Genomic DNA, 20,627 nt, shown 5'->3' on the forward strand with positions numbered 1-20,627 from the left:
TTCTTTCCAACTTAAGTAAGTTTCAGTTGTGAAATCCCATTATCTTTTTTTCTTTCCTCAATCCCTCCCCTTTTAATGATGCGTTGCTGCTGTTTAGTCATTTAAGTCGTGTCCAACTCTTGCAACCCCATGGACTGTAGCCCTCCAGGCTCCTCTGTCCATGAGATTCTCCAGGCAAGAATACTAGAGTGGATTGCCATTCCCTCTTCCAGGGGATCTTCCTGACCCGGGGATTGAATCCATGTCTCTTTATCTCCTGCATTGGCAGGTGGGTTCTTTACTGCTGAGTCACCTGGGCAGCCCGCAATGATAAGTACCTCCCTATAATTTTGAATAAACACTGCATTTCAGCATCTATTAAACATACTCAACAAACCAATCCAAAAAAATACAGTTAACTTTTAATGACACGATTTGAAAAATGTGTAATGTAATAATTGGGGTCCTCTCACCAAAAGTATGAAAAGAAATAGCATACATAATCCCTTACTTATTCTCAGGAAGCTACTGGCAAGACAAGTTTCCAGAGGAGTGCTCCTAAAGTTGAAGAAATTCTATCTTTGCAGTCCCACTTAATACTTGTTAATAAGTAGCAAAATGGAGAGGTGAAAGTACACTTGTCAACTGATGTCAGAGACCTCACAAAATAAGGTTGGCATCACCAGATGGAAACTGTGATATGATTCAGCAAGCACCCATTCAGTGGTATATATCTGCATGTGAGATCCTGCAGTAAAAAATGTGATTTTTCAAGTGGAACTAAGAAATAAGTCCTATGATTATGTCTTGCCTGAGGTGTCATACATAGCTTTTAAGTTTTAAAACTATGAAAGTTTGCAAATACATCCCATAATAAAAGCAAGTTGGGTTACTTAGAAGTTGGTTAGCTAACCAAGAAATTCAAAGTAAAAGCAAAAATGAACCTACATGAGACTGTATTTTAAATTTCCTAGAAAAAATAGGTCTGCTTGTACTGACAAAACAAACATGTTCATTCATTCTATTAAGCATGATGCTCCATGCTTAGGATAAGATCTAGTCCTAACGGATTTCAGAGTTCAGTGGGGAAAATAACTTGCAAACAGATAATTACATTATAATAAAAGAATGAATATAAAAGTACTATGGAAACACAGAAAAGACAGCAATGTCTTCTGTCTTGGCAAACTGGCCTATTAGCTGAGTCTTAAAAGATGTAAGGGAATAAACACAGGGTACATGTCTAGCCTCAGAAAGTGAAACAAGACTACTTAACAGGAGGTGAGAAAGAGATGGAGAGAAACCAAAGGATTATATGTTTTATTTACAGTCACAAAATCGCTATTTATAAATAATCTGCATGACTGATAAACTCTGATTTACTTTGGCCCACTGAACACAACAAATAAGCCACTTGTTAAGGTTATTAAGGAATGTGGATCAAGTTTCTATTTTTTTTTTAATTAAACACACTTTGGATAAAAAATACAAATTATATAGCATCCTTTCAAGGTACAGACTAGCAACAATATAAGAATAAGAGGAACCCCAGAAATAACTAGAAATTGTATAATACCAAGTCATACAGCCTATCTCTTTGCTTCTCAATGTACTATCAAAATTAAAAAAAGAAAAAATAGTAAAACAAGAAAAAAACTCACCTAAATCCAAGGATACCAGTATGAGCCATAACATAAGCTAAGCCAAGGATGCCACTTCCCATGATGGCATTCATCAAATTAAACACTGAGAAACCAAATGAAGCACCTCGGGATCTCTGGGTGTGAACTTCCTGTAAGCACACGAATTGATAGAGTTAAGTGTTTGAATGGTGAAGTCCAACTTTGGTCAAGAAATGACTGACAGGTTATGGAGAGTCTCCTAAAACCACAGACATACTGTGACATACTAGCTGCTCAATCAGCAACTAGGACCTCTTCTCCTTTCCTTTCCTTCTCACTTCCCACTAGTGCAGCTCCAGGAATCCAGTTTCCTGGGAAAATCATCTCCACCTGCGCAGAAACCCAGTAGGCTTCAGGAAGAAAGCATGACTAACCTTGTAACTGCAAAAGATGAAGATAGGGTAAAATGGGGTGGGGACAGGGAGCAGGCAGATGGCCTCAAGCTCACGTGATAACTGAAGAATCCCTGAGTCAGCTCGAGGTTGCTTTAGACAACTGTTGCTTCCCAATTACTAGGATTGCAAAACTAATCTCTATTTATACACTTAGTGAATTAAGTCTGCCCAACTGAAAAGATGGGCAGGGAATGCCATGCAATGACGATATTGTAAATAGAAGCAATTCACGTTGCTCTGGGGAGGATACGCCTTGAAAACACTCTCCCCTAAAATAGCATTTGGGAATAAAGTCGTAGAAACTGTTACTGCCTTGGGACTTAAGTTAAAGGGCCGACGTGCCCACTGCACAGGCTTTAGGGTCAGGGAAGTGCCAAGTACTTATTACCAGGCCACCCACGCTCCTTCACGGTTAAGTATATCTGTAGTAAGATGTTTACAGGTCCCCAATGACTAAGCTGAGAAAAGCAAAATCTTGTGACTCTTGCAAAAAGCTCACAAGACTTGTGGAAAAAAACGAGAAGCCGACAAAGATACTGAGAGCAGTGAGTTGCATAACCGTGGGGCTGCTCCCCTAGTGGGGTCCCCTGCCTCCACCTGCTGCTGCGTCTCTTCCACCTGAGCCTGCAGCTTCAGCTTTTCTTTCTAGGGCAGGTAGGGTCCTATCTCACTGATGAACTCCACCAGATGTCGAAATCTCAGCTGCTGCCTTTGGGCCCCAGGTCCTAAGCTTCTCCCCTCTCCCCTTGCCATCCCCCCTTTTCCCCCCGGTCTTATTTGGCAGTCACTTCAGAACGGGGAGCCAGCGGAGCAAACTTACGTTGCTAAGCAACGGGCTAGACTCTTCCGCCTCCGCCTCTTCGGGCTCCCGAGTAGAGACAAACCAGCCGGGCTCGGCGTTGATGACCCCCGCTGGGACCTCCATGCTGCTCGCCGGTCGACTCCCCAGCCCATCCACTAGCTGCTACCCCTGCCCTCCCGCCTGTAGTAGCGCTGGAGGCGGGCCCACGTTCCCGGCCCTTCCGGGTTCCCGTACCTCACCAGGGCCGGGACGAAAAGAGGGATCGACGTGATCTGGTGACGCTCGCCTCTCGGCGGCGAACCTTGATGGTGTCATCGAGGGCCCGCCCACCCGCCGAAGACACGTTTCCGAGCTGCACCGGAGCATGAGGTGAGGGTCTGGTCTTGGAGCCAGCTGCGGGGCGACCCCGGGAAATGGGATGGTGACGCTGGTGAAGTGGCGGCCATGGTGCCCTCGGTACGAAGGGGCTGAGGGTCCGGTGGCGGTACCGGGCGGCTCGGCGGCTCTCCGCCTCGCGCAGTCTGGGCGCTGAAACGTCAGGAAGTCCTAGGCCTGAGTACGGGGAAGTGAGGGGTGTTTCATCTCTTCAGAACTTCCCGATAGAACCTTTAGCCACATCTTACTTGTGGAAAGCCGAGATTCACTTTAAGTAATTTACCCAAGATCACACATCTGGTTAACTGCTAAACCCAGTTTGAACCCTGTCAGCTTTTTGACAGTTGCTTGACAGGGTTCCTAGGCAGGGCCCTTTCTTAACAGTTACTTCAGTTACTTCTCCGGTATTCCGGAAGGCAAAACGAAAAACTGATACGAAGGGGATGTGCATGTAACACTCAGCAAAGCTCCCATCCTAGAACTACTGAAACCTCTACTCATAGGTAGGCCTTGTGGCAGTAAAACATCGAAGACAACATAGAAATAGATTAAGAACGCGGGCCCTGGATTTTAATCCTTGCTCAACGATTTATAGCAACGAGATTTTGGATCAGTTAACCTATTTTTTAGTTTACACCTTTGCAGAAAAGAGAATGCAACACCACATACCTCCTAAGACTGTTACTGTGAGTAAAGCATTCAGCGCAACATCTGACCCAATGAGCTTCCATAAGAATATCCTTTTAAATATTGACATTGGTAAAATTATCAGTATAGTGACCATTTCGTTTAGAGATGATCCTTTAACTTAAATTCCGGCCTTCCAGTCCCAAAATGTTCTGTAGAAAATTGTGGGTGGGGAGGTTTGTTGACTATAGCGAGAGTGATGGATCACTAAACCCTAGTCCAGGCCGCAGGTGGACTTGAAGTATACAGATTTATTATTTACTACTAATAAAAGTCATCCTATCCTGGAAAAGTTATTAATATTACACTTCCCACATACCACTAAAAGGTTTAATCTTTGGCATTTAGCAGGTTATTTGAAACAAAATTTTTATTAAGACTTGTGAACATGTTAAGCTAGTATGTAGCTTTATGGTATTTCTTTTAATTGAATGCTTTATTTTAGGAGCTTATTGAAACAATTTGGATTCTCAAGAAGACTTCTCAAAGTGGAAAGTTGTAGAATAACTGAGTCAGCATCACTGATTCTACTACCTTGGGCATCGCTGATACAGACGCTTAGCAGAGCACCTGTCATTTTCTTGCTGGATCAAAGAAAAAGATTCTCAACCATGCCTGAAATAGAAACAAATCACAGAGACTCTGAATTGTTTTCCCCACCTTCTGATGTTCGAGGAATGACAGAACTTGATAGAACAGCTTTTAAAAAGACAGTCACCATCCCAGTGCTTAAAGTGAGGAAAGAAATAGTCAATAAACTGATGCGATCCCTTAAAAGGGCAGCACTGCAGCGCCCAGGCATAAAACGTGTGATTGAAGATCCAGAAGATGAAGAAGGTAGACTAATTATGTTGGATCCCTATAAAATGTTTACCATTGATTCCTTTGAGAAAGAAGAACTCAGTATTTTAAAGCAGCTGAATGTCAATCCACAGATATCGAAATATAATCTGGAGCTAACTTATGAAAACTTTAAGTCAGAAGAAATCTTGAGAGCTGTGCTTCCTGAAGGTCAAGATGTGACCTCAGGGTTTAGCAGAGTTGGACACATTGCTCACCTGAACCTTCGAGATCATCAACTACCTTACAAGCATTTAATTGGTAGGTGTGTCTTAGTAATAGTCACATATTAGAAACCAATTAGCAAGTTCTAATTTTAGTTTTAAAAAAATTTAAATGCCTAGTTATAGAAATGGGACATTTTATCATTTTAATTTTAAGCAGGATCTTGAGCTACATACTCTACTTTGAGGGCCACTTTGGAATAGCCTTCCCAGAGTCGTTTGTTGTTGCTGTTTAGTTGCTCAGTCGTGTTCAACTCTTAAGAGACACCATTGACTGTAGCCCACCAGGCTTCCCAATCCATGGGATTTCCCAGGCAAAAGTACTAAAATGGATTGCCATTTCCTTATCCAGGGGATCTTCTTGACCCAGGGGTTGAACCCACATTTCCTGCATTGGCAGGTGAACTCTTTACCACTGAGCCACCAGGGAAGCCCTCCCAGAGTCATAGCAAGCTCTAAATATCAGTTCAAGCTTTTGTGTTTATAATTCATAAGCATTAACCTCAATCACTTGCTTTGGCAGAATTCTTTGGCAACTTATCATTTTGGTATCCAGAGCTTATTAGTCCTTCAGGACTATGTTGAACGCTAGGTTTCATAAATTTGAGTGTTTCATAGTCAAAAGGGCAAGACAGCGTTTACTCATGCTTTCATTGATTCAGTTAATTGAGCCCCTTCTGTATGGTAGGCACCATACTTTGTTTTTTAGTACTCCTAGCTTTTTAGACACTCCACTCCAGTACTCTTGCCTGGAAAATCCCATGGAGAAAGGAGCCTGGTGGGCTGCAGTCCATGGGGTCGCTAAGAGTCGGACACGACTGAGCGACTTCACTTTCACTTTTCACTTTCATGCATTGGAGAAAGAAATGGCAACCCACTCCAGCATTCTTGCCTGGAGAATCCCAGGGACGGGGGAGCCTGGTGGGCTGCTGTCTGTGGGGTCACACAGAGTCAGACACGACTGAAAGGACTTAGCAGCAGCAGCAACTTTTTAGAAACAACTCTGTAGCCCAGAGTTGAAGCATGAGTCTTTTATTCTTTGGACTAAGAAAGAAGTAGAAGGCTAATCAAAATCGTTCTTGTCCTTATATAAATATTTAATGTCATGCATTCTCCAGATTAACATTTTTAATACAGAGTAATTGTCAGAACTTCTGGGAATTATTTTCAGCTTTAAAATGTAGTGCTCAGTGTTTTGAATGGGTAGAATTTCAGAGATGTGCTGTAATGCATTTACTTTGTTTTTATTGATGAAAGGGGCTAATAATGCATAGTGATAACATAATAAATACTTAAGCAGAGCCTTATAATTATGATCTGGTACAAATGTCAAGTCTAGGCTTTCTGTTGAATCACTGCCTGTCCTAACTCAACATTCTTTTAGCACTCTTATTTTATAAACTCGCTGTCATAAAAGGGCACTCACAGATTGAAAATGAAACATTTTCATACAGAAGTAATTTTAAAGCTTTTACTATAGACCTTTAGAATTTTTTTTTTTTTATTCTTCATTTCAAACTAACTTCTGTACCTTAAAAACTGAGTTCTGATACCTGAAGCAGAACAAGATAAAATAATGATTGACAATAGTTTGAAATTATCATATTCAAAATCAGGTATCTAATTATCAGAAATCAGACAAATTCCAGTTGGCATTTAAGCATATTTGTATTATCAGTTCAGTCACTCAGTCGTGTCCAATTCTTTGCAACCCGATGGACTGCAGCTCACCAGGCTTCCCTGTCCATCACCAACTCCTGGAGCTTACTCAAACTCATTTCCATTGAGTCAGTGATGCCATCCAACCATCTCATCCTCTGTCGTCCTCTGTTGTATTTGTATTATGGAGTACTTTATACTTACTTACAAATCAACTTATCTTTCTTTATACAATGAGATAGCATATAGATTCTTGTAAATTTTTTGTGAAGTGCTGACAAAAATGCAGACTTTGATTATAGGGCATCAACATACCATTGCCAATGTCTTTTACCTTTGTAGCTTTTTGTGCTCTGGAAAATATTTGACATAAAGAACAATTTAAGTAAATAAACATTTTATTTAGAGAAAACTAAAGAATCAATGTTTCTTTTATTTGAAAACATTATTTTGCTGGTATGCATTTCCCAAGTGGAAGTGTCTATTTTAAATACACAACAAAGCAAACATTTGGTTTGAGGCCAGTGGGGACAGGCTAGTGTTTTTCTGAGACCATTTGTTTCCATAGTCCTTAATTTTTCTATTTTTCAGTCAGTTCCCTGGGTCTACCTGTTTGCTTACTGTTGCACTGATACATTTGAGAAGACTAAGTAAAAGACATGGAAAAATATTAGACAGGACAAGTTCCTCAAAATTTTTTCTTTATAAATGTACCCACACATTTTTTGTGTGTTTGCATAGGGGCTGTCAGAAATTAACTTTAGTAATCTGTTGAATTTTTAGAATTGCATTCCTTTACACACATCAGCTTCCCAGGTGGTGCTAGTGGTAAAGAACCCATCTGTCAATGCAGAAGACATGAGACCTGGGTTCTATCCCTGGGTCGGAAAAGATCCCCTGGAGGAGGGCATAGCAACGCACTCCAATATTCTTGCCTGGAGAATCCCATGGACAGAGGAGCCTGGCGGGCTACATTCCACACAGTTGCAAGAGTCAGACACGACTGAAGCCACTTAGCATGCATGCACACACAGTAGATGCAGTTTTTGTCTATAAACCAGAAGAAAATATAGTTCACATCCATTTCATATTTGCAATTTTAGCTTTTATTTTGCAACCAGAAGGCAGTATTTATCATGATTTCTGTGCTTTTAGGCCAAGTTATGATTGACAAAAATCCAGGAATCACCTCAGCAGTAAATAAACTCAATAATATTGATAATACCTACCGAAATTTCCAAATGGAAGTACTGTCTGGAGAGGAGAATATGATGACCAAGGTATGGACTATTTTATTGTCTCCTAATACAGTGTGTATCAAGATTAACATTTGAAATCAGAATAGATAACAGATTAAGAAAATATAATACCCAGTATTGATGAGCATATGAGAATGTAAGCATTTACATATATTATTGATGGGAGAGCAAATTTGATAGAGTCAGGAAGAGTGTATGGTAATATATTGCAATTTTGAATAGATACATTCTTTGACCTAGCACTTCATTTATAGGAAGTTATCTCAAGAATATAACTGGACAAAATTGTAATGATGTACCCAACCAGGGATTAAACCCGTGTCCTCCCCGCAGTGGAAGTATGGAATTTTAACCACTAGACCACCTACATCATTTTTATAATAATAAATAAATAAACATGGAATGGAAACAATCTAAATATCAGTAGATAAACTGATTAAATTTTAGGATAATAATACAGTGGAATACTCCATCATTGAAGATTATTTAGCTCCATCAGTTCAGTTCACTTGCTCAGTCATGTCCGACTATTTGTGACCACATGGACTGCAGTACACCAGGCTTCCCTGTCCATCACCAACTCCTGGAGCTTACTCAAACTCATGTCCATTGAGTCGGTGATGCCATCCAACCATCTCATCCTCTGTTGTCCCCTTCTCCTACTGCCTTCAATCATTTCCAGCATCAGGGTCTTTTCAAATGAGTCAGTTCTTCACATCTGGCTCTAGGTGAGTGATCACACCATCATGGTTATTTGGGTCATGAAGATCTTTTTTGTATAGTTCTTCTGTGTATTCTTGCCACCTCTTAATATCTTCTGCTTCTGTTAGGTCCATGCCACTTCTGTCCTTTATTGTGCCCATCTTTGCATGAAATGTTCCCTTGGTATGTCTAATTTTCTTGAAGAGATCTCTAGTCTTTCCCATTCTATTGTTTTCCTCTGTTTCTTTGCACTGATCACTGAGGAATGCTTTCTTCTCTCTCCTTGCTTTTCTTTGGAACTCTGCATTCAAGTGGGGATATCTTTCCTTTTCTCCTTTGCCTTTCGCATCTCTTCTTTTCACAGCTATTTGTAAGGCCTCCTCAGACACCCATTTTGCCTTTTTGCATTCCTTTTTCCTGGGGATGGTCTTGATCACTGCCTACTGTACAATGTCACGAACCTCCGTCCATAGTTCTTTAGGTACTCTATCTATCAGATCTAATCCCTTTAATCTATTTGTCACTTCCAATGTATAATTGTAAGGGATTTGATTTAGGTCATACCTGAATGGTCTGGTGGTTTTCCCTATTTTCTTCCATTTAAGTCTGAATTTTTCAATAAGGAGTTCATGATCTGAGCCACAGTTAGCTCCTGGTCTTGTTTTTGCTGACTGTATAGAGCTTCTCCATCTTTGGCTGCAAAGAATATAATCAATCTGATTTCGGTATTGACCATCTGGTGATGTCCATGTGTACAGTCTTCTCTTGGGTTGTTGGAAGAGGGTGTTTGTTATGACCAGTGCATTCTCTTGGCAGAACTCTATTAGCCTTTGCCCTGCTTCATTCTGTACTCCAAGGCCAAATTTGTCTGTTACTCCAGGTGTTTCTTGACTTCCAGTCCCCTATAATGGAAAGGATATCTCTTTTGGGTGTTAGTTCTAGAAGGTCTTGTAGGTCTTCATAGAACCATTCAACTTCAACTTCTTCAGCATTACTGGTCAGGGCATAGACTTGGATTACCGTGATATTAAATGGTTTGCCTTGGAAATAAACAGAGATCATTCTGTTGTTTTTGAGACTACATCCAAGTACTGCATTTCAGGCTTTTGTTGACTATGAGGGCTACTCCATTTCTTCTAAGGGATTCTTGCCCACAGTAGTAGAAATAACAGTCATCTGAGTTAAATTCACCCATTCCAGTCCATTTTAGTTTGCTGATTCCTAAAATGTTGACGTTCACTCTTGCCATCTCCTGTTTGACCACTTCCAATTTGCCTTGATTCATGGACCTAACATTCAAGGTTCCTATGCAATATTGCTACATACTGAAAGTAAACTGTCCACTGACAAGCCAAGTGACAAAAAATAAACTGTAGAACAGTATACATAATTGAGTTCCATTTTAGCTATGATGATTTTAAATATGTAAATATGCATATACATCAGAACGTTAACAGTGAGCATATTTTCATTTGGTATAGTTTCTGGTGACCTTTGTTATCTTTATACTTTTCTACTGAGCACATATTTCTTCTATAAGAAAAACAAAACCTATTTCAAAGAAAAAATAACTTAAAATATATAGGAATAAATTCCTGGTATAAACCATTTTCTCATCTTCCACCCCCCTAAACCCTCTGTAGTGTTAGATGTAATAAACTGTTTTTAAGCTAAAGCCTTAGGTAATTACATGTTAACATTATGTGAAATTTTGTACCCAAGCTAAGAAACAGGTTAAACAAATCCTGAGAGACCCACAAGATAATGGTCGTTGTTATTAATACTCTCTTTACGCACATGAAGTAAGAAGGCATGACTGAGCTGAGGGTTTTTTAGTCAGGTTCTGACTCCAGAGTCCATGCTTAGTCTTGCCCTGTATACCAAACCTCCACTACCTACTGCTTGTGTACAATGAATGAGGTCAATTTTGGCAAGCAAGATTTGGATGTGACTCCTTTGATAATAACTGTGCTTAACTAATCAGCTGACACTAAGACATACTAAACTTTAGGCACACCCAAACTGAACATTGTGCATGTTCTTTGTAGTATCATTCTTCTTAGAAAGAAAATGTAAACTTCTATAAACTGAGAAACTTCTGTAATTTTATGCACAACTTTTTTATTATTTTTTCTTTTGTTTTGTTTTGAAATCAGTAAAAGAAACTGGGTCCTATAAGCTGCAGTGATCTAAGTAGCAGCAAGTCTGTGCATTCGTCTTTTTGTTTTTGTTTAAATACGTTTAAATTATCACACTGCTGGCACACCTCATTTGCATGAAATTCTGCACCATACATACTAATTGTAGTAAAGTTACCCCCCCATGCCAGGAAAAAAAAAAAAAAAAAACTACTCTGGAAGATAATTTTCACTGAAATCTAACCAAACTTCGTTAAGTGGACTGTGACAAGATTATAATTTTATAAATGCCTTGTGATTGACTTCCCAAGTCAACTAAAATTTGTTCTTAGGACATACTTTATGCCTAGTATATATACTTAATAAATGTGAAAACTCAGTATAATTTCTTTGCTCCAAACACAGTCACATTTAAATTTAAGAGCTCATGCAACATTTAAGTAGTATTTAAAAACATTGCTAAAGTGGATCTCCTGAAAGCAATGCTTAACTAAGGGAAGGAGATATCAAAGATAGCATGAGTAAAACCAAAGGGATACTTAGCATCATTTAATCTAGATCTAGATCTGTGACTCACACTAAAGAGCTTAAAAGACAAGTAGAAAGGAGATTTCAGGAAAAGCATCCCAAGACACATTTAAGCCATCCAGGTTATATACCTAGATTGACTCTTAGTTGGCAGAATCATGAAGAAATATTTCAAACTCTTGAAACTTAATAATATGATCAAAGCATTTGATGTGGTCAGGAGGAAAAAATATGTACAAATTTGGAATTAAGGTCCATGAAGAGAGAATATAGAAGATGTCTCTTATTAGATTTATAGAACTTAGGAACTTTCTGGCCATTGATTCTTCATCTGTTAAAATAAGGGGCTTAAGATGATAGGTGAGGTCACATTTCACAATTGTAGTTTTAATTTCGTTTTCTATTTTCTATCATGTTTATGATAGTCCCCAAAGAAATGTTTTAAAGTTTTAATTTTGTTCAAGACTTAGCTTCACTGTATATATTTAGTTTATTCATGAAAACTCAGATTTGGGAAAGGCAAAAACAGGGGAATGATTTATTCTATTTAGAGACATGAGACCTGCAAAGTCCAAGTAACTGTCTAAAAACATAACGAAGTACCTTGAAATTCACTGACACATGATGCATCTATCTTGCCAAACTGAAAACTAAGAAAGGAAAGCATGTTTGCTGTGTGGAAGAGCTGTCTGTAATTTAGCTACCCACCATGAAGACAGATGTACTGTGTTGTTTCACCCTAAAGGCTTTTTCCCATCAGGTGACAGGAGATAATATAATTAAGCCAGTCAATTGGCCTATCTGAAAAATTCCTAGTGTGATCGGGGAGCCATTTTATGGTCCATTAGGATGAGATGGAGAGCTGTTTGGGTTTTGAAGAGATGACTTTTCTCATGAAAACGTCTAATGCAAGATAGTAACTACCCTCAAGTTTAGCATAAACACCAGACTTCTAATTTAAATGCCTTTAAACACACTGTAATTTGCTCTTAATAGTAGTAAATTTAAATATGTGTATGTGTGAATGCATCTATCCAATATCAGTGGCTGGAATTTAAGCAGTTTAACCAAAAGCATAATACTTTTTTCAGGTTCGAGAAAACAATTACACCTATGAATTTGATTTTTCAAAAGTCTATTGGAATCCTCGTCTCTCCACAGAACACAGCCGTATCACAGAACTTCTCAAACCTGGGGATGTCCTATTTGATGTTTTTGCTGGGGTTGGGCCCTTTGCCATTCCAGCAGCGAAGAAAAACTGCACTGTGTTTGCTAATGATCTCAATCCTGAATCCCATAAATGGCTACTGCACAATTGTAAATTAAATAAAGTGGACCAAAAAGTAAAAGTCTTTAACTTGGATGGGAAAGACTTCCTGCAAGGACCAGTCAGAGAAGAGTTAATGCAGCAGCTGGGACCACTGTCAAAAGAAAGAAAACACTCTGTGCACATTGTCATGAATTTGCCAGCAAAGGCTATTGAGTTTATCAGCGCTTTCAAAGCACTCTTAGATGGTCAGCCATGTGGCAGTGAACTCCTTCCCACTGTGCACTGTTACAGCTTTTCCAAAGATGCTAATCCAGCTAAGGATGTTCAGCAACGAGCTGGAACTGTGTTAGGCATCTCCCTGGAGGCATGTAGTTCAGTTCACCTAGTAAGAAATGTGGCCCCTAACAAGGAAATGTTATGCATCACTTTTCGGATTCCTGCTGCTATACTTTACAAGAACCAGACTGTAAATCGAGGTGAGTGATTTCTGGGAAATTAAATGTAAGCTGTAATACTTTTAAGATAACTTTCTTGGGCAACATATATATCTTATATTCTTTTTTAAACTTAGAAATAAACTAATTCTAGTTAGATATTTCAGTTCAAGACCCCTTGCCATTCAACTGTGACTAATTTCTCACAATTTTACAGATTTTATTATGACACACTGTTCAGTCTAGTAGGTTATTTCATCAAAATAATAAATCCACAAGAATGTTAATATTTCATGCATAAGTTGAGTACATTAAAAATCTTTAAAATGCCTATATTGCTTTTTAAAAGTTATTTTTAAATGTTAAGTATCTTATGTAATATAGGTTTTCTGGATTTGTTACAGACAATCATGAAGATCCACCTCTTAAACGCCAGAGGACAGATAAAGACCTTTAAGAAGAAAATACACAAATTGCTCCAGTCACTTAATTGGAAATATTTTCTCCATCTCCCCACTAGACCTTTGTGATAGTGAACTAGCATTCAGTTACTTTAGTATTAAACCCTTTTATTTTACCCTCACTGGATTCCCTGGTGGCTCAGATGGTAAAGAATCTGCCTGCAGTGCAGGAGACCTAGGTTCGATCCTTGCATCTGGAAGATCCCCTGGAGAAGGGAATGGCAACCCACTCCAGTATTCTTGCCTGGAGAATCCCATGGACAGAGGTGCCTGGCGGGCTACCATGGGGTCACAAAGAGTCAGACGTGACTGAGCAACTAACACAGTCCTATAAATTGGGAATTATCAAATTAAAATTTAAATAAGCCTACTAAATATATTTTGTTTTATAATTTTATCATAGATATCTAATCTTTTATTAGATAAATATGTTTAAATCTGATCTTGGGAAAATAGTTTTTGAAAGTATGATAACTGCATGCTAACTAGGAATGCACTAGTCATTTTACAGTTATGCTTAGTTGCAGAGTATAGCTAAGTTATATGTAAGTACTCCTATACTATTACTATTAATATAGAAGTATTAATAATAACAAATGAGATTATTTAGATCAGAGACAGGCAAACTATGCCCAGCAGGCCAAATCTTGTCCATCACCTGTTGTATGGCAAGTAAGCTGAGAATGGTTTTTACACTTTTAAATGATTGGGAAAAAAAAAATTTGTGACATGAAAATTATATGAAATTTGAATTTCAGTGTCCATAAATAAAGTTTTATTGGAACTTGTTTTTTATGCTCATTTGTTTACATACTGGCTATGGCTGCCCTCATGGAATAACACCAGAGCTGAGTAGTTAGCTGCAACACAGATGGGATATGATTTTCATCACTTCACATTGCTGCTCAGCACACTACAAGTCAGTGACACGGTTATAACGCAACAGCATTTTTTTTTTTTTTTTTTTTTTAACGCAACAGCATTTTAAGTGCCACATATATTGCCAAGCTATAACATTTTATTTTACTATCATGAGTGTATATCTATCATTCCAAAACAAGAAAAGTGGACATCCATGTTGAGCTTTTAAAGTACAGTAGAGTATGAACATTTTTGATACTGAATTAGATGATAAAGCATCCATGACTGAGCTAAAGTAAAATATACTTTGACATTTCCAAAAGAACTACTCATCACAGTATTTCCACGTCACAGGCAAGCAACTGTCAGAAAAATTACAGATTTAAACTGGAAATTCACAGAATTTCCTTATAAAATAAAAAATGAAAGTGGGGCTACAACCAAAGTAAGTCTCCAAGTGACTTTTATTAAGTCAAGAAAGAAAAATTGTTTACTGATGGAGAGTTAATTGTGTTTGTTTGAAAGCAGCAGTCCTAAGAAATGTGTCCAGAGAAAGGAAATTTTGTTTAGGACTGTTAGCCTTTTGGCAAGAACAGTTGCTCAAAGAGTTGTGAACACTGGGAGTACCATCAATAGTCAAAACGGTAAATGAGTCCAAGTAGTTGTTTACTCTTGATGAGTTGATAGATGTTTCTAATACAGCTCAGTTCTTGCTTATTTGAGGTGTCAATCCTGAGTTTGAAGTTACTGAAGAATTAGCCTCTGTGAATCCTCTGCATGGAACTATTGGTGAATACTTTGAAAGAAGCTGAGGAAACAAATTTGGTAAAACCTGAAGCAGAATCTGATCTGTTGTAACTAATGATGGTAAAAGAAAGTGTGAGGTAAAAAAAGATCTAGTGGAGAAACTTAAAAGCTTATGAACATGTAAGGTGTTTAAAACCTATAGTTATTCACTATATTATTCACCAGCAAGTACCTTGCAGCAAATATTTGAATCTATCATTTGTTAATGAACCAGTAATGTCAATGATAAACTTCATTTGCTTTCATGGACATTAATCATCCTCAAAGTCCTTCAATTTTGTCTGAAATTGAAGCCAAATTTCCTGACACTCAACCTAAGTTTGATTTCCTTAGCAACTGTAAAGTCTGACTGCAATTTTTTGGGTTCATGGCCAAGATTGAAATTTTTCTTAAGAACCAACCTTAAACACTTGTAAAATACTGAATGTCTTTGGAAGTTAGTTGCTAAAGGCTTGGTAAATATTTCTCAAATATTTCAACCACAATTACAGGACAAAAGTAACTAATGTGAAACATACTGCAATAATATGACTACATTTCTCATCTATCAAAAATTAAGGAACAAGGTTTCCATTCTCACATATATTAGTGGATGTATTTTTCTGAGTTTAGCATTTTTGGAACCTTGGTGCAAATGTAAAGAAATTTCCATGTTTCAGAACCCATTTAACTAAAACTGAACTTTCATCTGATCTTCAATTGGAAGTGATAAATGTCTTACTGTAATGACATGTGAAAAGGTAAATACCAAAGGGGGATTAAGAAAAGCCTTCTAAGTGATGTATATGCTCAGTTAAAAGCACATGTTCCAATATCTGGTAGTATCTGTCTGAAAAGACTTTTTTAAAGGTGAAATAAATAAAATCTCTACAACCATTAGCAGGTGACCAATTACAATTCATTTTGATGATGGAACGCTTAGAACCACAAGTAAATCTAATTCCCTCCCCCCAAAAGCACTATTAAAAATTTGTTGCTGCTGTTTAGTCATTAAGTTGTGTCTGACTCTTTTTGACCTCATGGACTGTAGCCCGCCAAGCTTCTCTGTCCATGGAATTCCCCAGGCAAGAATACTGGAGTTAACTGCTGTTTCCTTCTCCAGGGGCTCTTCCAGACCCAGGGATTGAACCCAAGTCTCCTGCTTGGCAGGCATCTCCTGCTTGGAAGGCAGATTCTTTACCACTGAACCACCTGGGAAGCCCACAGAAAAATGTACTCAATTATACTTTGAGTTTTGTTAATTTAAAAAATTGTCCCAATTTATTTTATCTCATTTATCTACATAATGGCCTCAGTTTTGCCTCTCAGCCCAAAAAGCAGTTAACTCCAGTATTCTGGGCACAGCAACCAATTCCAGTATTCTTCCCTGGAAAATTCCATGGACAGAGGAGCCTGGTAGGCTATAGTCCAGGGGGTCACAAAGCGTTGGACATGACTGAGCACTCATGCACAAGCTATAAGGTCTCTGCTGCTTCTCGACTCTGCCATAGTAGACAAAAGGCAGCTGGAGACAATACTCAAACACACTGTTTCAAAAAAACCATTTATGAAAATTTGAAATTTTAAATTCATATGCTTTTCATATGTTAAAAAGTATATTATTCCTTTGGTTTTTTCCAGCCTTAAAAATATACAGACACCAAGTTTAGCTCATGGAGCATACAGAAACAGGAAGCAGCTGGATTCAGCCAAAGTTCTACAGTTTGCCTTCTCCCGGTCTAGATGTAGATAATAAATTTGCAAGTGGAATAAGAACATTTTCATAGTACTGTACATCCATGTGCTAGGCTATAAATATTAAGTGTGGGTCAAATGATGTTCTTATTCATACATGTAAAGTGGTAAGATCCATTCAGTCACCCCTTTTGGATGTGATACCTAGTAACTGAATTCTTGGTTAATCCACTAGAAAATGATGGCCAGAACACTCAGTAGATAGAATTTTTAACTTTGTTAATTTTTTTGACAAGTTTTCTGCCACTTTAGATTTTGAAATGATTATCCAAGTCACCTGTTGACAGCCTAAAGCGAGAAGCTTAGATCAAATATTTATTGAAAGAAAGTAAGGAATACTAAATAATCATACATTACAATTACTATGTAAATGTATTCAATACCATTAGTATCTGCTTAAAAGAGAGTACAGTTAGTAGTCAAATCATGTTCTATGTAATGAATTCCTTAGAACTTCTATTAAAGATATCAACATGGTTATTAAGTTGATATCTCTTATATCCCATATAAGAACTTCATCTGTAAAATTTCCTTAATTTTACAGATTTTAATTTAAAAATTTTAATTTTAAAATTTCCTTAAAGTCTTAAGAAGTTTGTCTACTCAGACTTGGTTTTACACAGCTGTTGTTTTTAAGTCTGACAGTCATCCCTAGGACATGGACTCTGCAGTTTAACCACTTGGGTTCAAACCCAAACTCTGCTCCTTTTAAAATGTACTGACCTTTAGTAGGTTACTTAACCAAAGCATCCCCATTTGTCAAAATGGGGAAATAATACTAGCACTGTTACAAGGATTATTCACAAAGCATGAGGCACAGTGCTTCACAGATAGGTTAATGTTCAGTAGTTGTTTCTGTGCCAGTGTTGTAAAACTTAGGAAATTCATGTAGATGAAAGACTTGTTCCCACTTTTGTCTTGGGAGAGTAAATCACTAAGATAGAGGATAATTTCATCAATATAGAATACTGTTATTCAGTAAATTGTTGCCATTAGGTTATCTTTCACCATTCCCTTTGACCTAACAGGGTCAGTTAACAATGTTTAAATTTGGCCTGTTGAACAAAGTAGGGCAATAGAAAGGGTAAAATAATTACAACATATCCAGGTGGTAGAATTTAACTGATTGCCCAAATCAGGTGCAAGTAATTTCCACAATAATAAAGTAGACTCAGAAAAAAGTTCTGAAAGCCTTTGAAATATTTTGTTAATAATTAATTCATTCTATTTAAATACATCATACAAGGTACTGAAAATAAATAATTGTATTTCTTTTTTAAAGACTGGATATCTTACTTTGGCAGCTGAGTACAGAAAATTCTTAACCGCAAGTCCAATGTTCTCACTATTCTTTGAACAGATTTATGTGTTGTACTTAAAGTTCTAATCCTCTATTGGGAAAAAACTAATACTGGGGTGGCCAAAAAGTTCGTTCAGGTTTTTCCGTAAGATTGTATAGGAAAACTCAAATGAACTTTTTGGCCAATAGATATGAAAAATAGGATGCAACCTAGTAGAGTATAGATAGAACGAGAGTTGGATTTTAAAAAAACCCACTTGTGTTCTAATTCTGGCTTGTGTGTATGATTTTAGCCTACTTAATTATTTGATGCTTTGATTTTCTCAATTATCAAAGACAGAAGGGTTGTGAAGATGAACACGCACTCCTGAAATTAATGCCTACTTAGTCAAATAAGATGGTGCTGTTACATATGAATATTCTACTCTAATGTAACCCACAAATCTTGTTTCACATAACTTTCCACTCATAAAACTAACATCTGTTGTAATGGAGATTTGATAGAAAATCCCTTAATTTCTTTGAGAAACGATATCCCATACCCAGTCTTCTAGGTAACAGACTCATACAAGGTTGAGATGCTACAAATATCCATTTTATCCACATCCAAACTCTATAAGCAACATTCTGGGTGTACTCAAAGCCTTTGAAGTTTCAAAAGAAACTACACCAGGGTCTGCAATTTACTCATAGAGAAATTTCATTTAAAATATATTCATTCCAGTCTCCAAGGTTTCATCATAAAATGAGCTCACATTGAGGTGAAAGGTGCCTTTTAAGTATTAAATTTTATTAACTTACTTCTTTGAATTTGTCATTAAAGCAGGTTAATACTCTGCTCTGGTTTATCCTAAGTGAGGCTCACAGCTGGGAACTATAACACACTGATCAAGGTTTGTCTCACTTTTCACTGCTCAAAACAGGCACTTAGTCCTTAATATTGAAAGAGTGACATTATCACAGGTCAGGTTTTACTTGCCACAACCTGCTGGTAGAAGGAAATATATCCACTTGTCTGGACTAGTATTAAGAAGACATTGGGAAAAAAAAATGGAACATTTTATGAGAAGAAATAATAGTCTTGGATATTAACACTAAATGTCGTATTCAAAATGGCATTTTTAAATGTGTTCAAGTAAAACACTGTAATAAGAGAAAAACCACAAAACTTAATATAAAGTCTAGCTTTATTTTTTAAAAGATTTTACAAGTCTGTCAACCTCAAACTCACATAGGTGAATTATTCATATCTTCCATCAGATGAGGCTTACGGCTTCAATCCCGCTCAGAAAAATATAAGTAAAAAATAAATCTTTTCCACAAATATTTATCCACTATATTACCCAGCTTAGTTCTGAAAATTTCTCTCTATAAATACTTTAACGCAGCTGCTAGTGGTAGGACTGTTGTTATGCAGCCGCACATGGCTATAATTTTACAAGTCTGCCTTACTTTTGCTAGCTCTGTGGTTCGGCTCCAAGGTCCAGATCTTATAGGGGAGAAATAAAGGTTAACTGGGCTGCCAGAAAAGCCCACTGAATGCATCCTGTAGTGCTCTGTGACAAGCCAGAGAAGAAGTATAGCCTCCAGCAAGGTCCTGTGGAGAGGCAGCTCTGACATGGTTTAAATACCTACAACAAAACAGAAAGTGTGGCATTGACATAGAAAGCACATGTAAACTGGTAACACTTTAAAAAGCAACAGTAAAACTGATTCAAAAGTCAAATTCTAGGACTGAAATGTTCAGACTTTACAAAAATGCATTGTTATCTTTTAAAAGGAAACATACCGACTCTAAATTATAAAACGAATTACATTAAGATCTAAAAACAGCTCTGAAGGAGTCTTCAAAAATAATACTTACTATTAAAATGTTCCATATTCCCAATTTTCAGAACTAATTTATTTTGATGGCTATTGTTTGGGTACCTAACTGCTGCTATCCTTCCTGGCATACACTTAATAAATGAATGTATATCATGATACTACTGTATTACTAAAATTTTACATAAATACTGAATATTTTACAATAAATATGTTCTGAAAAAAAAAATACCAAAACAAGTGATAAAGGGGAGAGAACATACTAGTTACTTCAAAATTACTTCAATATTACAAAAATATATTGTCTCCCTCCTTACAGAAAAGGAAATCTTAGAAAACTACATCCAAGAAATCTCTGAGACAGCCCGAGTTCAAAAGAATATCTCGATTAGTAAATACAGAAGAGTCTTGAATAAATCTTAAAAGACTGTTACACACATGTTATTTAGCAATTAAAACTTTCTGCTTTGATAAAGGTATACAAACAGGCCTTACAATGGGATAATCCTAGCTAAAGAGGGAAAACTTGTTAGCATGACTACCAGCACTGTCAGAAAACAAATATTTCCAGCTTTGCTTTAATGCCTAGTTTAAGAAACCACATTGTTTCTTCAGGCCTCAGGAAGTAAAGCAGCTTCACCCACTTTAGAATTATGGGTATGGCAA

General features: G+C 37.4%; 3 protein-coding genes across 8 annotated transcripts in view; 1 reads left to right on the plus strand and 2 right to left on the minus strand.

Annotated features, from left to right (window-relative positions):
• SLC38A6 (solute carrier family 38 member 6) overlaps positions 1-3,002 on the minus strand; it is a 69,817-nt gene extending 66,815 nt beyond the window's left edge. For 2 of the 3 annotated variants that reach the window (XM_043920668.1, XM_043920667.1), the window contains exons 1-2: positions 2,877-3,002; positions 1,641-1,771 (exon numbers count right to left, since the gene is read on the minus strand). In XM_043920668.1, coding sequence (XP_043776603.1) covers positions 1,641-1,771; positions 2,877-2,981 — 236 coding nt within the window. In that variant the 5' untranslated portion in view covers positions 2,982-3,002. Of the gene's footprint in view, positions 1-1,640; positions 1,772-2,876 lie in introns of those variants that run through there. The other variant, XM_043920669.1, reaches the window with a different exon arrangement.
• A 96-nt stretch (positions 3,003-3,098) lies between these two features.
• Positions 3,099-14,222, plus strand: TRMT5 (tRNA methyltransferase 5). 2 transcript variants are annotated; one of them, XM_043920666.1, is made up of 5 exons: positions 3,099-3,227; positions 4,366-5,021; positions 7,799-7,923; positions 12,362-13,016; positions 13,379-14,222. In XM_043920666.1, exons 1-5 carry the CDS (start codon positions 3,223-3,225, stop codon positions 13,429-13,431), a joined length of 1,494 nt encoding a protein of 497 aa, XP_043776601.1. In that variant the 5' UTR covers positions 3,099-3,222; the 3' UTR covers positions 13,432-14,222. The 2 variants fall into 2 exon arrangements, with proteins under 2 accessions (XP_043776601.1, XP_043776600.1); XM_043920665.1 differs by having other exon boundaries at positions 3,189-3,314.
• Positions 14,223-19,306: 5,084 nt separating this feature from the next.
• The window catches only part of MNAT1 (MNAT1 component of CDK activating kinase), a 199,053-nt gene continuing 197,732 nt past the window's right edge, over positions 19,307-20,627 (minus strand). The window contains exon 8 of one of the 3 annotated variants that reach the window (XM_043920671.1): positions 19,307-19,768. In XM_043920671.1, the coding sequence (XP_043776606.1) occupies positions 19,648-19,768 (121 nt within the window). In that variant the 3' untranslated portion in view covers positions 19,307-19,647. The remainder of the gene's footprint in view (positions 19,769-20,627) is intronic. The other 2 variants (XM_043920674.1, XR_006344084.1) reach the window with 2 other exon arrangements.

This window comes from Cervus elaphus, chromosome 12, assembly GCF_910594005.1.
Source record: "Cervus elaphus chromosome 12, mCerEla1.1, whole genome shotgun sequence".
NCBI classification, from domain to species: domain Eukaryota; kingdom Metazoa; phylum Chordata; class Mammalia; order Artiodactyla; family Cervidae; genus Cervus; species Cervus elaphus.

Excerpts from the sequence above, each read along its gene's own strand:
- TRMT5 (XM_043920665.1), top strand. The coding sequence starts at position 3,277 with ATGGTGACGCTGGTGAAGTGGCGGCCATGGTGCCCTCG. Across the intron at positions 3,315-4,365 it reads TGGCGGCCATGGTGCCCTCG|GAGCTTATTGAAACAATTTG; the intron begins GTACGAAGGGGC and ends GCTTTATTTTAG. Across the intron at positions 13,017-13,378 it reads GAACCAGACTGTAAATCGAG|ACAATCATGAAGATCCACCT; the intron begins GTGAGTGATTTC and ends GATTTGTTACAG.